The sequence below is a fragment of the Aedes albopictus genome, chromosome 3, assembly GCF_035046485.1.
Source record: "Aedes albopictus strain Foshan chromosome 3, AalbF5, whole genome shotgun sequence".
NCBI lineage: Eukaryota > Metazoa > Arthropoda > Insecta > Diptera > Culicidae > Aedes > Aedes albopictus.
In genome coordinates, this window is record NC_085138.1 from 259157109 (window position 1) to 259175445 (window position 18337).

An 18337-nucleotide genomic window follows, 5' to 3' on the forward strand; every position below is an offset into this window, starting at 1 on the left:
ACAAAGGTATTCTATTTTAATAAATGTGCACAATGGCGATGCAAATCGAGATGATAATAGAATGAATCAAAATCCACGTACCTTATTTTTTTGTCGCTTTCCGCACGTCGCGTTGAGAACCTCTCGCGCCGGTTGACAATGGTTGACTCCGCCTGCTGCGGTACCAGAGTAGGGATATCGTCCCGGGATTTGAAATCGCCGAATTGTTCACACCGAAACAGAACCGTTAAGTCCCCCAGCAGCACTACACCTCGTCCGCCCAGCACAGCACACAACAGCAGCAACCGCTCCAAACCAACAGCAACAACCAGTAGAAACAGCAGTGGATCAAATTCCACGTATTCAACCTTGGCAGCTGGTACACTCCGGTGAAATTCAATGGCCGACACGTCGCAAAAAGCGCCCCCGCGTACCCAGAGCTGCAAGCGTCGCAGACGACCGGCTCTAGACAAAGCAAGAAGAACAAAGGAACTGTGAGCTTAAACAATATACGCTTTCAAAACTCAATTGTACGCCAAATCACTAAAAAAAAACTTTTCATCACTGTCACTCTACAGCGTAAAAACTTACCGACTGATTGCACTAGTAGCCGAGAAATTTCCACTAATCTCCAATTGCACACGCGAAAATCGAACTTAATCCTCGTTAGCCACTAAAATGTACTATGTTCGGGGTGTTTCTGCACTCAAAATAAAGAGGTGTTCACTCGTCGACGTTCACGTTAGAAGAGACAGATCATCTCACTTTATTCATACTAGTAACCTACATTGTATAAGCTTTTGGGGTTGTGTGCAATGTTCTAAATTTCACCAGGTTAGGCCCATCGGGTAAAGTGGTGTTTGTGATATGATAATTTTGAAGTAGTAGTCGTGTCATGTCAACTTCGGCAAGCCGAAATCGCACGAAGTTGCCGAAGGTGACGTCACGTTCCAGAAGCTGCGAACAAATTTTCTGGCGAACGTGACGTCGCGATCAGCTGATCGGTTTGTTTACATATTTTTATCGACAAATACAGGCAAACATATACGTTCACCCGGACCTGTGAATAATTGACATCGGGTTGTGTGGTTGGTAGAATGATATGACGTTTATGGATCTGTCAAACGACAGTCTAATCTACACTGGGACAAAAGTATACATAGCATTCGAACTGATACAACAGATTCATAACCAGAATCTATGTCTTCTCACAAAATTTGAGCTCATTTGGTTGAAAATTGAGACTGCACAAGCCCTTCAAAGTTTGTATGGGAATTACTATGGGAAAACGATGGTTTTCATTCAATTGACTGTAACATTTTCCCAAGTGCCCCAGAGGGTTAGTTGACCCTTGGTACTCCCAGGCTACTCTATCAGCCACAACTTTGCCGAAGACCGCATTCAAATCGCATGCCTCATTAATTAGTAACCGATTTTTATCCAGAATCGAAATCTTTACTGATGATGGTTAAACTACTCGGTGGGCATCACTGCATTTTGCAGTGAAACATAGTAGCCATGATTTCAGTGTGCTATCTTTGGCGCCATATGCAGCAATGTTGCCTGCTAGGAAGCTGGAGGATCACTGTTAAAGTTTCTCCAGTTGGGTGCAAATCGATAACTAATTAATGAGGCGTTCGATTTGAATGCGATCTTCGGCAAAGTTGTGGCTGATAGAGTAGCCTGGGAGTACCAAGGGTCAACTAACCCTCTGGGGCACTTGGGAAAATGTTACGGTCCATTGAAAGAAAATCATCATTTCTCCATAGTAATTCCCATACAAACTTTGAAAGGCTTGTGCAGTCTCAATTTTCAACCAAATGAGCTCAAATTTTGTGAGAAGGCATAAAATCTGGATATGAATCGAATAAGCGGTGTGGAGCAGAAACGATTTTTTTGAACCACGCTAATACTCACATTTCATAAGCAATGATGTCATAAATATTAAATTTGAGTCGTAGCTGCAAAATAGCGGGGCAGCCGAAAAATTTTTTTCTTCTGAAGTCGCTTTATACTGAAAATTTGTTCTTTAAATTGTGGGATGACGGTATACAAAATTAAAAATTGGTATAATTTGCACAACATAGAATAAAAATTTAACATTTTTTTACCATCGCGGCCCCCTGGACTGGCTTCACGGCCCCCCAGGGGGCCGCGGACCACCGGTTGGGAACCCGTGACTTATAGGATAAAAAGCACTAGGGGAAGGTTCATTTATTACGTCCATCGTTTTTTGGGATTTCTAATCCCCCCCTCTCCCCCCTCTGTCACGCTTTTTCCCTATACCTTATACACGTACTGTCACACTTTCCCCGTCATCCAAATGTTGGACGTAATTTTTGAACGTTCCCTAGACTTCACCACTGCTCTAGTCTAAGCTAGTAATCCTACAGGATCGACATACGAATGACACTAATGAGTGGAGCTTTTTTGTCGACCATTAAAGCTTTCAACAGTGTTCGACATTCGATGAGAAAATCTTATTGGAATCGTATGTTATTTACGATTCCAATAAGATTCCAATAAGATTTTCTCATTGAACCTTCATTGACTGAAATTTAATTCAACCGTTACCTATTTTGAAGTTAAAAATTTGATTTTTTGTCAAGCGAAATTCGATTTTTTCGTAAACCATGTGTTGCACGTACTTCGGAAATATTGCGCTGGATAGAGGGCCAGATTTGCTGTCCAGCGCAATATGTTTCACATATTAATTTGCAGGGGTGGGATCATTCATTTGCAAAGAGTTACATTCACTTGATACCAATTCTGTTCAGAAGCATTCTATCAAAAAAACTATGTATGGATGAATTGAACCTTTTAGTTTTATCTGGAAGTTCGCCGAATAGCATTAGGGTCACACACGCATTCCAAATTCGTGAACGAGCTGTGAAGGCAACTCTCCACGCGGTGAATGTAAATTACACTCACGCCGTGGAGTTGCGTTTGCTGCCTTCTGTTGGCTTTATTATTGGCGCTACACTAGTAAATTGTTCTACAAAGTTTCAGGTAAAACAAAAATGAAAAGGTGCTCCATACATTAGTTTTTGCTACAATGTTTCTGAAGCGAGATATTCGCAAGTGAATGTAAATGATTGCAAATGAATGATCCCATCCTTGTTTATTTGAAAAAAAAAATTGTTTCAACCGCGACGATAATATACTTACGTGAAGGTAAGTAATACTTTAAAGATTATTATTCGTAAATGAAAAAATAATGGAAGATCAAATTAGCTTAGAACTAACAAAATTAATTAGAAACAGTTACTGCAAGTATAACAACAGCTGGAAATTCAATCCTTCTTAATACATTTTTTTTGTTAAATTAATGCAAAACTACAAACTAGAAAGGTGATTTTTTTCAACGGTTGGAAGTTTAATTAAATTATTATTTCATTGTAACGACCTCCATCTGACAAAATGTCATAATTACACAGCAAAAAAATATGAAAGTTAAACAGCACGTAAATCGAAGATAAACTGAAATTTGCGGCAGATAATTGTAAATCAGCAACATTTAACGTCAGCCGAGCAGCCCGCTGCTGGTCAGACGGCTTGTTTACAGATTTTAAAGCATATTCGCTTTAAATTTACATGCATCTGCTATAAATCATGCCAGCCACTCTCCGTCATCAACTAAACGAACGGCTGCTCGCAGCTGTTGCGGTTTCCCCGTTGTTTCTCTCAGTACTCTCTGCAGCAGCCGGAGCATGTCGGGAATGCGTGCATTATGGTAGAAGCAGTTTAACTTTGACTGTCTGCTCCCCAACAAGCTGAGATAGCCGGGCGTGCTACTCACATCCCAAGGATCAGAGTTCGATTCTCGCTTGGAGCTCAATTTTTCTTTATATTTCCTAACAGATATCTGCAATGTAATTTTAAGATCGCACAAAAATTTCCATCATATATGACGGGGTCTTTTTGTTACATTCGATCCATCATAATTTTACAGGCTTTTTTCGAACTGTGTAAGGTACACCGGGGCAAGTTGAAACGGGTGGGGCAAGATGAAACAGCTAGTTAACATGATGTTTTCTAATGATGATAAATAATGTGATTGCCATAACACATAGTTTTTGATTCAAACAATCTTTTAACAAAGGATAAATTTCCAAATTGTATTGAAATCTTTTTTAAAACTTCGCGTTTCATCTTGCCCCACCCGTTTCAACTTGCCCCGGTGTACCTTAATTAAATAATGAATTAGTTTTGTACTGTATATTTTGATTCCGCCCTCTATTGCTTATCCTTTAACTGATACGCGTATTTCGACTACCACTTGTAATCTTCCTCAGCATCTCCTCTAAGCAGAATACCCTTTTCGAATGAGTGTATTCAATTTTGAACCTTTTAAAGGATCATTAAAATAACTAAAGCAGTCGCTATGAAATGAATAAATAGCACCACAATGCACTGAAGGCCAGGATAGCAATCTAGCGGGCTAAAAGTAATTACTCCGAAAAGAAGCATTTCCGGCACATAGTGTCTTCGACAACTTTTTTTTGTAATAATTAGGAGCACTTAGGAAAAAAATATTGATTTTTCAATTTCATATGAAAGACCACTTTTTTTCAAACCAGTATGTTTTTTTTTTAAGATTTTTAGAACATTATTTTGATACCTAAATCAATTTCAAAGCGATTTTTCAAAATCACCTTTTAACAGCTCGGCAACTGCTTGAAAGCTCCGCCCAGTACAAAACCCGACAAGGGGTGATTCATCAAATCGCTCCCATAAAAACTTCATATTGATTTTTAAATAGGTTCCCGAGAACCAAAATTCATGAAAATTTGAATCTTGTCCTAGTTTGGCGTGCAGATTCAGAATATGGAATTATCTCAACACCGCTAAAGGAGCTAATTGTGAAGAAATTAGTAGTTCATAACTAATCCGCATAGGGTGCGCCACCATCTAACTTTTTAGTTTTACGTCCTAGAGACTTCACGTCTTCGGCAAAATGGTTAATTTTAACAAAATAAACAACACTTTCTTAGAAGTCAAAATTCCAGAAAAAAATAGACAATGAAGAATAAAATTAAAAAATCGAAAAAATGGTGTAATTTTCAGATTACATATCTCACAAAATGCAAAAAAAATCGCAACCTGTTTTTTTATCAAATACCCATCAATACTAGGTAAACATACTGTCGAAAATTTGGAGAGGCACCACCTTTACTAATGCTATTACAAAAGATCAAATATTAAAAAAAAAAAACACCAAATATACCTCTTGATGTGTATTTGCTAAACATTTCAGGTTGCGATTTTTGCGATTTGTGAGATATTATAACCTGAAAATTAAAATAACGGTTGAATTGAATTTCAGTCAATGAGGCTACAATGGGAATAGCTGTTGTTTACTATTCTAATTAGATTCCAATAAGATTTTCTTATCGAATGTCGAACGCTGTTGAAAGCTTTAGAAGGTCGACAAAAAAGCTTCACTCATTAGTGTCATTCGTATGTCGTTCCTGCCGGCATGCACAGGCTAATTATAGACATATGCGGAAGCGGTCATTGTGAGCGTTGTGAGCCAATCGTTCAGAAAGAACTGTCAGAGTGTGAACCAAACGAACATGTTTATCGTTTTTAGGGTATTGTAATCAGAACTAAACAAATTATAATTATTTATTTTTAATATCGAAAATGTTGTGGCATATGAAAATGTAGTAAAAAGATAATATTTAATTATTCTGGTTTCAAAAATTCATGTTCAACTTTTATAGCTGCTCTTCTCGAAAAAACTTCCATTACTGCTACTTGATTTACTTCTGTCGATATGATTAGCGCTATTCTTTGCAATGTATTTAAGACTTAAGAATTTCAATTGCGCTACTTTTTTCAAAATTTTGGGAAAAAAATCAACTATAATTAACAAACGTAAACAGAACAAACTTGCGCCACAACAAAGTCACGCACAAAGCTTGAACTTCTAGCTTTATGGCAAGTGTTGGAAGCAGTCGTAAACAAAACAAACAGCGTTGCCGAATCGACATGTGTATCTTCCGCTAATCTCTATAATAGAGGATTTCTAGTTGAACTCTTGTGTGGTGGCGGTGTCGCCGCCCCGAACAAAGAAAAAAAATCTGCATAATGATAGTAAATTTTAGCATCAACGTTGATGCTAAAATTTACTATCATTGTGCAGATTTTTTTTTCCTTGAAGGGGTGCCCCTCTGGCGTATTTGTCTCACGATCAGGTCATCTCTGTAGTGTCCTCAGACCCTCTACCAGTCTTATTAACCTTCTTCGTGCTTTAGCTTGCGCGCACCTCGCTGACCTAGTGCACGTTTAGGGGTCATTATGATCCTAACACACGAAGAGGGTTAAGATTCCAAAGAGACTTTGCCAAACATTTCTACTCTTGCGTAATTAATAGCAATTCAGTGAATTCCAAAGAGGCGAAATTTGAGTTTTTTTCCTTAATAAACACTATCCATCCGTGATGATACCACTGAACATCTCTGGCTGTCGTGACTGTTCGCCAAAGTAGCTTAAACTTCTACAGATTCCCCGTGTGCAATTTTGAAAAGTTGCACGCGATTCTTTAGGCTATTATTTTGTGTCATTATTGTGATGTGGGAAAACGATGCCCAGAGCTCGAACTTCCTGCCAAATCTTGGAATTCCAAGGGGCTGTCCGTGTCCATTAATTACGTAAGGGTTTATGGGAGGAGGGGGGGTTTGGAAAATCTTACGCGTCATACAAAAACATTTAGAGTTTCATACGAAAAATCTTACAAGGGGAGTGGGGGTGTCGAAAAATCAGGAAAATAGCCTTACGTAATAAATGGACAGCTCCCAAGCAGATCCATGAGCACAAACGTATTATACTCTGCGTCCTGATTGTAACTGGACAATGCTTAATTTGTTATTTTCTCTCGAGGAGCGCGAAATAATGAAGGTAAATTTTTGTTGTTTTCGGCTGATGATGTTATTTTGCATGATCGTTTTACTTTTCCACGAAAGCCAGTTTCTCAGATATTGTTTCTCCGAACGCTAGTTCAACGGATGCCCTTTTTTCCGAAAGTCAGTTTTCCAAATGATCCGATTCCCCGAAAAGAATATACATTATATTCTTGCTCGAAGAGCCACAAAATGTTCATTGTGCATGGTAAGTGTTGAGGGGATCACCTTTATTCGGATTAATCACACCCACCCTATCACACCTACCCTGATAAAAAAGATCATAGAGATACAACAGAATGTATTGTTACAACACGCTGAAATGAATGGTATTTAATTGAAAACGATAGAGTAACAACAGACCCTATGGTTTTCCACCATAGCATGTATTGTAAATGTCACTTTTACAATACAAAATGGGGGTTGTTATGCATCCTAACATTAAAAAAATCCAAATTTGCTGAAGCGAATTCAAGTCAACTACCTGAAGCTCAAGAAGATTCAATCAGAAGAATGTCGGTTCTGTGGTTTCAACTCTGAAACCTCGGAACATCTACTTTGTGAGTGTAGTTTTCTCTTTAAGAAGAGAGAACGTTATTTCGGTGGATGCATCAGCCAAATTTATCATTATTCAATGGTAGTTTATGGTGATTTTATTGGAAATTTTTATCAGGGTTTTGAAAGCAGCCTTTTAGTTAAGCAGCTTCAATTAAACATATTTAATTTCATTTGCTTACATTTTAGTGTAGATTTCCGTAACTGGGAAATGCTCAAACCCTCAACCGTCAGACTCATTTTTCTATCTGAAGTTTATTCTTCTGATTCTTGCGGTGTTGCCAGTTTCACGAAATTCGCCACAATTTGGGGAATGTTATAAAATCGCTTAGAGGTCTCTTGTTGAGTTTTAAGAGCTTTTTGGGTAATGTATGTATCTGTTATAAATCGGTTTTGACTGGTTGCTATTTCCGCCATCCATGCAATTGGATTCACCTTCTGCACAGCCCAGCTGGTCAGTTCCATTAATATTTTACAGTAATGGGAATGATTTTGGATTATATATAGAATGCGTTTTTACTAGCTACCATTATTTCATACAATTCTTGTATCACTACTCTTTATACAGACAAAAACAACAACAAAAATCACAACAACAACCACAACAACAGCAACAGCAACGTGATCCATCGCCTCCGCAACAAACCATGGAAGAGCAATTTCCTGAGTTGGGATTTTCCGAACAGCCAAGGAAGGGAAAAAATAAGTAAGTGCTTTCGTAACGCAGTTGGATAATAGTATGGGACACGCTTGTAGGTGGAAAAAAATAAATCCTCGCCCAGCCGAATTTTTAGATCCCATTTAGGTCTCCTATGAACTGTACAAAATTTCAGCGCAATCGGTGAAACTATAATATGGGACATAAGGTGGAATCCAAACAGTCGGCTGGAGCGAGAATTTGATTTTTTGTCCCATACTATTGGATAACCTTTTCGTGGTGCGTTACGAATGAACATACGGAAGATAGTGGATAACATGTACATATATCTTTCTATTAAATAACACTCCGAATACCGTAATGAAAAAACTTTACGCGGAATACCGTGATCAGAAAAAAGTTGGAACTTTTACTTTGAGCAGTTCGTTCTCAGCCACCTGTGAACCGATTTTTAATTTTCTTTCAGGGATCTTTTAACCAACTTTTCTACTTTTATTTTATACAAAATTCATGTTTTAGGGATGCTTATTTTTCCTCCAGAATAGCGTAAGGGACGTTTTTTTTTTAATGATATTTTTTTGTTTGCATGCCAAATTTAAGTCGTGACAGCTTAAAATGACTGCAACACGTATTTTCTGCAAATAAGGCATAGTACAGAGGCAATACAAAGTGTTCGCAACTATCTTGAACATCCGTAGCTACGATCAATTGGCTTCTTTAGTGGTGTTGAGATAATTCCATATTCTGAATCTACATGCCAAACTGAGCCGAAATCCAAATTTTCATCAATTTTGGACGATCTTTGTCCTGCGCTTGGCCCTGAACGAGATCTGCTTCTATCATACCGGTCATAAAATCCCCTGTAGGCACGACCCCTGCTTCTCTCTCTACCACGGTACTCTATTTTCTGCGCACTATATTCACCTCTCCTGCCAAGCCGATATTTCACTGAATTTATATTCGGATCTTCATTAATAGCATCAGCCTGATTTACAGCAATCTCACTACTCTTGATAATTCTCTCCGCAGTTTTTAATGTCAACTCATCTTCACTCAGCAAACGTTTTTGTAGTTTTCTATCCGACAAACCGAACAACAATTGATCCCTTATAGCTGTGTCTCTAAACTGTCCAAAATCACACGATTCCGCCAATAATCTCACTGCTAGAATAAAATTTTCATTGGATTCGGAAGGGCCTTGTTTACGGCATCTGAATTTATATCTGGATACTAATTCATTGTCTACCTTATCGAATCTTTCTTTAAGTTTTTTTGTAATCTCCGCGTATGACAATGTCTTCAAATCTGTGGATGGATAGAGCAATTTAAGCTCTTCAAAAGTTGCCATACCGGCAAAAGTCATAAATAAATCTTTTTTTCGTTCATCGGGAACATTATTGCTCGAGAAAAAATACTCAATATGCTCTATGTAATTAGAAAACGATGTTCCTGGGACGTAGGGATCAATGGTTCCATATAACGCCATTTTGCCTGCGTCACACACAAAGGTATTCTATTTTAATAAATGTGCACAATGGCGATGCAAATCGAGATGATAATAGAATGAATCAAAATCCACGTACCTTATTTTTTTGTCGCTTTCCGCACGTCGCGTTGAGAACCTCTCGCGCCGGTTGACAATGGTTGACTCCGCCTGCTGCGGTACCAGAGTAGGGATATCGTCCCGGGATTTGAAATCGCCGAATTGTTCACACCGAAACAGAACCGTTAAGTCCCCCAGCAGCACTACACCTCGTCCGCCCAGCACAGCACACAACAGCAGCAACCGCTCCAAACCAACAGCAACAACCAGTAGAAACAGCAGTGGATCAAATTCCACGTATTCAACCTTGGCAGCTGGTACACTCCGGTGAAATTCAATGGCCGACACGTCGCAAAAAGCGCCCCCGCGTACCCAGAGCTGCAAGCGTCGCAGACGACCGGCTCTAGACAAAGCAAGAAGAACAAAGGAACTGTGAGCTTAAACAATATACGCTTTCAAAACTCAATTGTACGCCAAATCACTAAAAAAAAAACTTTTCATCACTGTCACTCTACAGCGTAAAAACTTACCGACTGATTGCACTAGTAGCCGAGAAATTTCCACTAATCTCCAATTGCACACGCGAAAATCGAACTTAATCCTCGTTAGCCACTAAAATGTACTATGTTCGGGGTGTTTCTGCACTCAAAATAAAGAGGTGTTCACTCGTCGACGTTCACGTTAGAAGAGACAGATCATCTCACTTTATTCATACTAGTAACCTACATTGTATAAGCTTTTGGGGTTGTGTGCAATGTTCTAAATTTCACCAGGTTAGGCCCATCGGGTAAAGTGGTGTTTGTGATATGATAATTTTGAAGTAGTAGTCGTGTCATGTCAACTTCGGCAAGCCGAAATCGCACGAAGTTGCCGAAGGTGACGTCACGTTCCAGAAGCTGCGAACAAATTTTCTGGCGAACGTGACGTCGCGATCAGCTGATCGGTTTGTTTACATATTTTTATCGACAAATACAGGCAAACATATACGTTCACCCGGACCTGTGAATAATTGACATCGGGTTGTGTGGTTGGTAGAATGATATGACGTTTATGGATCTGTCAAACGACAGTCTAATCTACACTGGGACAAAAGTATACATAGCATTCGAACTGATACAACAGATTCATAACCAGAATCTATGTCTTCTCACAAAATTTGAGCTCATTTGGTTGAAAATTGAGACTGCACAAGCCCTTCAAAGTTTGTATGGGAATTACTATGGGAAAACGATGGTTTTCATTCAATTGACTGTAACATTTTCCCAAGTGCCCCAGAGGGTTAGTTGACCCTTGGTACTCCCAGGCTACTCTATCAGCCACAACTTTGCCGAAGACCGCATTCAAATCGCATGCCTCATTAATTAGTAACCGATTTTTATCCAGAATCGAAATCTTTACTGATGATGGTTAAACTACTCGGTGGGCATCACTGCATTTTGCAGTGAAACATAGTAGCCATGATTTCAGTGTGCTATCTTTGGCGCCATATGCAGCAATGTTGCCTGCTAGGAAGCTGGAGGATCACTGTTAAAGTTTCTCCAGTTGGGTGCAAATCGATAACTAATTAATGAGGCGTTCGATTTGAATGCGATCTTCGGCAAAGTTGTGGCTGATAGAGTAGCCTGGGAGTACCAAGGGTCAACTAACCCTCTGGGGCACTTGGGAAAATGTTACGGTCCATTGAAAGAAAATCATCATTTCTCCATAGTAATTCCCATACAAACTTTGAAAGGCTTGTGCAGTCTCAATTTTCAACCAAATGAGCTCAAATTTTGTGAGAAGGCATAAAATCTGGATATGAATCGAATAAGCGGTGTGGAGCAGAAACGATTTTTTTGAACCACGCTAATACTCACATTTCATAAGCAATGATGTCATAAATATTAAATTTGAGTCGTAGCTGCAAAATAGCGGGGCAGCCGAAAAATTTTTTTCTTCTGAAGTCGCTTTATACTGAAAATTTGTTCTTTAAATTGTGGGATGACGGTATACAAAATTAAAAATTGGTATAATTTGCACAACATAGAATAAAAATTTAACATTTTTTTACCATCGCGGCCCCCTGGACTGGCTTCACGGCCCCCCAGGGGGCCGCGGACCACCGGTTGGGAACCCGTGACTTATAGGATAAAAAGCACTAGGGGAAGGTTCATTTATTACGTCCATCGTTTTTTGGGATTTCTAATCCCCCCCTCTCCCCCCTCTGTCACGCTTTTTCCCTATACCTTATACACGTACTGTCACACTTTCCCCGTCATCCAAATGTTGGACGTAATTTTTGAACGTTCCCTAGACTTCACCACTGCTCTAGTCTAAGCTAGTAATCCTACAGGATCGACATACGAATGACACTAATGAGTGGAGCTTTTTTGTCGACCATGGGCCTTTTCATTTGACGTCTTAAATCAGCTGATTGTTCGGGCGTTTGACAGTTCTTCTATGAAGATGACACGTTCTTGTTAGCAGCTGTTGTTCAAGCTTTGTAAACAAATGCATGCACGGATCTGTCACATGAAAAGGCCTATTAAAGCTTTCAACAGTGTTCGACATTCGATGAGAAAATCTTATTGGAATCGTATGTTATTTACGATTCCAATAAGATTCCAATAAGATTTTCTCATTGAACCTTCATTGACTGAAATTTAATTCAACCGTTACCTATTTTGAAGTTAAAAATTTGATTTTTTGTCAAGCGAAATTCGATTTTTTCGTAAACCATGTGTTGCACGTACTTCGGAAATATTGCGCTGGATAGAGGGCCAGATTTGCTGTCCAGCGCAATATGTTTCACATATTAATTTGCAGGGGTGGGATCATTCATTTGCAAAGAGTTACATTCACTTGATACCAATTCTGTTCAGAAGCATTCTATCAAAAAAACTATGTATGGATGAATTGAACCTTTTAGTTTTATCTGGAAGTTCGCCGAATAGCATTAGGGTCACACACGCATTCCAAATTCGTGAACGAGCTGTGAAGGCAACTCTCCACGCGGTGAATGTAAATTACACTCACGCCGTGGAGTTGCGTTTGCTGCCTTCTGTTGGCTTTATTATTGGCGCTACACTAGTAAATTGTTCTACAAAGTTTCAGGTAAAACAAAAATGAAAAGGTGCTCCATACATTAGTTTTTGCTACAATGTTTCTGAAGCGAGATATTCGCAAGTGAATGTAAATGATTGCAAATGAATGATCCCATCCTTGTTTATTTGAAAAAAAAAATTGTTTCAACCGCGACGATAATATACTTACGTGAAGGTAAGTAATACTTTAAAGATTATTATTCGTAAATGAAAAAATAATGGAAGATCAAATTAGCTTAGAACTAACAAAATTAATTAGAAACAGTTACTGCAAGTATAACAACAGCTGGAAATTCAATCCTTCTTAATACATTTTTTTTGTTAAATTAATGCAAAACTACAAACTAGAAAGGTGATTTTTTTCAACGGTTGGAAGTTTAATTAAATTATTATTTCATTGTAACGACCTCCATCTGACAAAATGTCATAATTACACAGCAAAAAAATATGAAAGTTAAACAGCACGTAAATCGAAGATAAACTGAAATTTGCGGCAGATAATTGTAAATCAGCAACATTTAACGTCAGCCGAGCAGCCCGCTGCTGGTCAGACGGCTTGTTTACAGATTTTAAAGCATATTCGCTTTAAATTTACATGCATCTGCTATAAATCATGCCAGCCACTCTCCGTCATCAACTAAACGAACGGCTGCTCGCAGCTGTTGCGGTTTCCCCGTTGTTTCTCTCAGTACTCTCTGCAGCAGCCGGAGCATGTCGGGAATGCGTGCATTATGGTAGAAGCAGTTTAACTTTGACTGTCTGCTCCCCAACAAGCTGAGATAGCCGGGCGTGCTACTCACATCCCAAGGATCAGAGTTCGATTCTCGCTTGGAGCTCAATTTTTCTTTATATTTCCTAACAGATATCTGCAATGTAATTTTAAGATCGCACAAAAATTTCCATCATATATGACGGGGTCTTTTTGTTACATTCGATCCATCATAATTTTACAGGCTTTTTTCGAACTGTGTAAGGTACACCGGGGCAAGTTGAAACGGGTGGGGCAAGATGAAACAGCTAGTTAACATGATGTTTTCTAATGATGATAAATAATGTGATTGCCATAACACATAGTTTTTGATTCAAACAATCTTTTAACAAAGGATAAATTTCCAAATTGTATTGAAATCTTTTTTAAAACTTCGCGTTTCATCTTGCCCCACCCGTTTCAACTTGCCCCGGTGTACCTTAATTAAATAATGAATTAGTTTTGTACTGTATATTTTGATTCCGCCCTCTATTGCTTATCCTTTAACTGATACGCGTATTTCGACTACCACTTGTAATCTTCCTCAGCATCTCCTCTAAGCAGAATACCCTTTTCGAATGAGTGTATTCAATTTTGAACCTTTTAAAGGATCATTAAAATAACTAAAGCAGTCGCTATGAAATGAATAAATAGCACCACAATGCACTGAAGGCCAGGATAGCAATCTAGCGGGCTAAAAGTAATTACTCCGAAAAGAAGCATTTCCGGCACATAGTGTCTTCGACAACTTTTTTTTGTAATAATTAGGAGCACTTAGGAAAAAAATATTGATTTTTCAATTTCATATGAAAGACCACTTTTTTTTCAAACCAGTATGTTTTTTTTTCAGATTTTTAGAACATTATTTTGATACCTAAATCAATTTCAAAGCGATTTTTCAAAATCACCTTTTAACAGCTCGGCAACTGCTTGAAAGCTCCGCCCAGTACAAAACCCGACAAGGGGTGATTCATCAAATCGCTCCCATAAAAACTTCATATTGATTTTTAAATAGGTTCCCGAGAACCAAAATTCATGAAAATTTGAATCTTGTCCTAGTTTGGCGTGCAGATTCAGAATATGGAATTATCTCAACACCGCTAAAGGAGCTAATTGTGAAGAAATTAGTAGTTCATAACTAATCCGCATAGGGTGCGCCACCATCTAACTTTTTAGTTTTACGTCCTAGAGACTTCACGTCTTCGGCAAAATGGTTAATTTTAACAAAATAAACAACACTTTCTTAGAAGTCAAAATTCCAGAAAAAAATAGACAATGAAGAATAAAATTAAAAAATCGAAAAAATGGTGTAATTTTCAGATTACATATCTCACAAAATGCAAAAAAAATCGCAACCTGTTTTTTTATCAAATACCCATCAATACTAGGTAAACATACTGTCGAAAATTTGGAGAGGCACCACCTTTACTAATGCTATTACAAAAGATCAAATATTAAAAAAAAAAACACCAAATATACCTCTTGATGTGTATTTGCTAAACATTTCAGGTTGCGATTATTGCGATTTGTGAGATATTATAACCTGAAAATTAAAATAACGGTTGAATTGAATTTCAGTCAATGAGGCTACAATGGGAATAGCTGTTGTTTACTATTCTAATTAGATTCCAATAAGATTTTCTTATCGAATGTCGAACGCTGTTGAAAGCTTTAGAAGGTCGACAAAAAAGCTTCACTCATTAGTGTCATTCGTATGTCGTTCCTGCCGGCATGCACAGGCTAATTATAGACATATGCGGAAGCGGTCATTGTGAGCGTTGTGAGCCAATCGTTCAGAAAGAACTGTCAGAGTGTGAACCAAACGAACATGTTTATCGTTTTTAGGAATGCGTCGTTTGATCGGTATTGTAATCAGAACTAAACAAATTATAATTATTTATTTTTAATATCGAAAATGTTGTGGCATATGAAAATGTAGTAAAAAGATAATATTTAATTATTCTGGTTTCAAAAATTCATGTTCAACTTTTATAGCTGCTCTTCTCGAAAAAACTTCCATTACTGCTACTTGATTTACTTCTGTCGATATGATTAGCGCTATTCTTTGCAATGTATTTAAGACTTAAGAATTTCAATTGCGCTACTTTTTTCAAAATTTTGGGAAAAAAATCAACTATAATTAACAAACGTAAACAGAACAAACTTGCGCCACAACAAAGTCACGCACAAAGCTTGAACTTCTAGCTTTATGGCAAGTGTTGGAAGCAGTCGTAAACAAAACAAACAGCGTTGCCGAATCGACATGTGTATCTTCCGCTAATCTCTATAATAGAGGATTTCTAGTTGAACTCTTGTGTGGTGGCGGTGTCGCCGCCCCGAACAAAGAAAAAAAATCTGCATAATGATAGTAAATTTTAGCATCAACGTTGATGCTAAAATTTACTATCATTGTGCAGATTTTTTTTCCTTGAAGGGGTGCCCCTCTGGCGTATTTGTCTCACGATCAGGTCATCTCTGTAGTGTCCTCAGACCCTCTACCAGTCTTATTAACCTTCTTCGTGCTTTAGCTTGCGCGCACCTCGCTGACCTAGTGCACGTTTAGGGGTCATTATGATCCTAACACACGAAGAGGGTTAAGATTCCAAAGAGACTTTGCCAAACATTTCTACTCTTGCGTAATTAATAGCAATTCAGTGAATTCCAAAGAGGCGAAATTTGAGTTTTTTTCCTTAATAAACACTATCCATCCGTGATGATACCACTGAACATCTCTGGCTGTCGTGACTGTTCGCCAAAGTAGCTTAAACTTCTACAGATTCCCCGTGTGCAATTTTGAAAAGTTGCACGCGATTCTTTAGGCTATTATTTTGTGTCATTATTGTGATGTGGGAAAACGATGCCCAGAGCTCGAACTTCCTGCCAAATCTTGGAATTCCAAGGGGCTGTCCGTGTCCATTAATTACGTAAGGGTTTATGGGAGGAGGGGGGGTTTGGAAAATCTTACGCGTCATACAAAAACATTTAGAGTTTCATACGAAAAATCTTACAAGGGGAGTGGGGGTGTCGAAAAATCAGGAAAATAGCCTTACGTAATAAATGGACAGCTCCCAAGCAGATCCATGAGCACAAACGTATTATACTCTGCGTCCTGATTGTAACTGGACAATGCTTAATTTGTTATTTTCTCTCGAGGAGCGCGAAATAATGAAGGTAAATTTTTGTTGTTTTCGGCTGATGATGTTATTTTGCATGATCGTTTTACTTTTCCACGAAAGCCAGTTTCTCAGATATTGTTTCTCCGAACGCTAGTTCAACGGATGCCCTTTTTTCCGAAAGTCAGTTTTCCAAATGATCCGATTCCCCGAAAAGAATATACATTATATTCTTGCTCGAAGAGCCACAAAATGTTCATTGTGCATGGTAAGTGTTGAGGGGATCACCTTTATTCGGATTAATCACACCCACCCTATCACACCTACCCTGATAAAAAAGATCATAGAGATACAACAGAATGTATTGTTACAACACGCTGAAATGAATGGTATTTAATTGAAAACGATAGAGTAACAACAGACCCTATGGTTTTCCACCATAGCATGTATTGTAAATGTCACTTTTACAATACAAAATGGGGGTTGTTATGCATCTTAACATTAAAAAAATCCAAATTTGCTGAAGCGAATTCAAGTCAACTACCTGAAGCTCAAGAAGATTCAATCAGAAGAATGTCGGTTCTGTGGTTTCAACTCTGAAACCTCGGAACATCTACTTTGTGAGTGTAGTTTTCTCTTTAAGAAGAGAGAACGTTATTTCGGTGGATGCATCAGCCAAATTTATCATTATTCAATGGTAGTTTATGGTGATTTTATTGGAAATTTTTATCAGGGTTTTGAAAGCAGCCTTTTAGTTAAGCAGCTTCAATTAAACATATTTAATTTCATTTGCTTACATTTTAGTGTAGATTTCCGTAACTGGGAAATGCTCAAACCCTCAACCGTCAGACTCATTTTTCTATCTGAAGTTTATTCTTCTGATTCTTGCGGTGTTGCCAGTTTCACGAAATTCGCCACAATTTGGGGAATGTTATAAAATCGCTTAGAGGTCTCTTGTTGAGTTTTAAGAGCTTTTTGGGTAATGTATGTATCTGTTATAAATCGGTTTTGACTGGTTGCTATTTCCGCCATCCATGCAATTGGATTCACCTTCTGCACAGCCCAGCTGGTCAGTTCCATTAATATTTTACAGTAATGGGAATGATTTTGGATTATATATAGAATGCGTTTTTACTAGCTACCATTATTTCATACAATTCTTGTATCACTACTCTTTATACAGACAAAAACAACAACAAAAATCACAACAACAACCACAACAACAGCAACAGCAACGTGATCCATCGCCTCCGCAACAAACCATGGAAGAGCAATTTCCTGAGTTGGGATTTTCCGAACAGCCAAGGAAGGGAAAAAATAAGTAAGTGCTTTCGTAACGCAGTTGGATAATAGTATGGGACACGCTTGTAGGTGGAAAAAAATAAATCCTCGCCCAGCCGAATTTTTAGATCCCATTTAGGTCTCCTATGAACTGTACAAAATTTCAGCGCAATCGGTGAAACTATAATATGGGACATAAGGTGGAATCCAAACAGTCGGCTGGAGCGAGAATTTGATTTTTTGTCCCATACTATTGGATAACCTTTTCGTGGTGCGTTACGAATGAACATACGGAAGATAGTGGATAACATGTACATATATCTTTCTATTAAATAACACTCCGAATACCGTAATGAAAAAACTTTACGCGGAATACCGTGATCAGAAAAAAGTTGGAACTTTTACTTTGAGCAGTTCGTTCTCAGCCACCTGTGAACCGATTTTTAATTTTCTTTCAGGGATCTTTTAACCA

The 18337-nt window shown here is 38.3% G+C and overlaps 1 protein-coding gene across 3 annotated transcripts in view; it reads left to right on the forward strand.

Annotated features, from left to right (window-relative positions):
* Positions 1–18337, forward strand: part of LOC109424480 (protein argonaute-2) — a 73634-nt gene that overhangs the window by 16784 nt on the left and 38513 nt on the right. For 2 of the 3 annotated variants that reach the window (XM_029860991.2, XM_029860992.2), the window contains exons 4-5: positions 8008–8145; positions 17768–17905. The exons of the other annotated variant lie outside the window; for it this stretch is intronic. In XM_029860991.2, coding sequence (XP_029716851.2) covers positions 8008–8145; positions 17768–17905 — 276 coding nt within the window. The remainder of the gene's footprint in view (positions 1–8007; positions 8146–17767; positions 17906–18337) is intronic. 3 annotated transcript variants of the gene reach the window in all.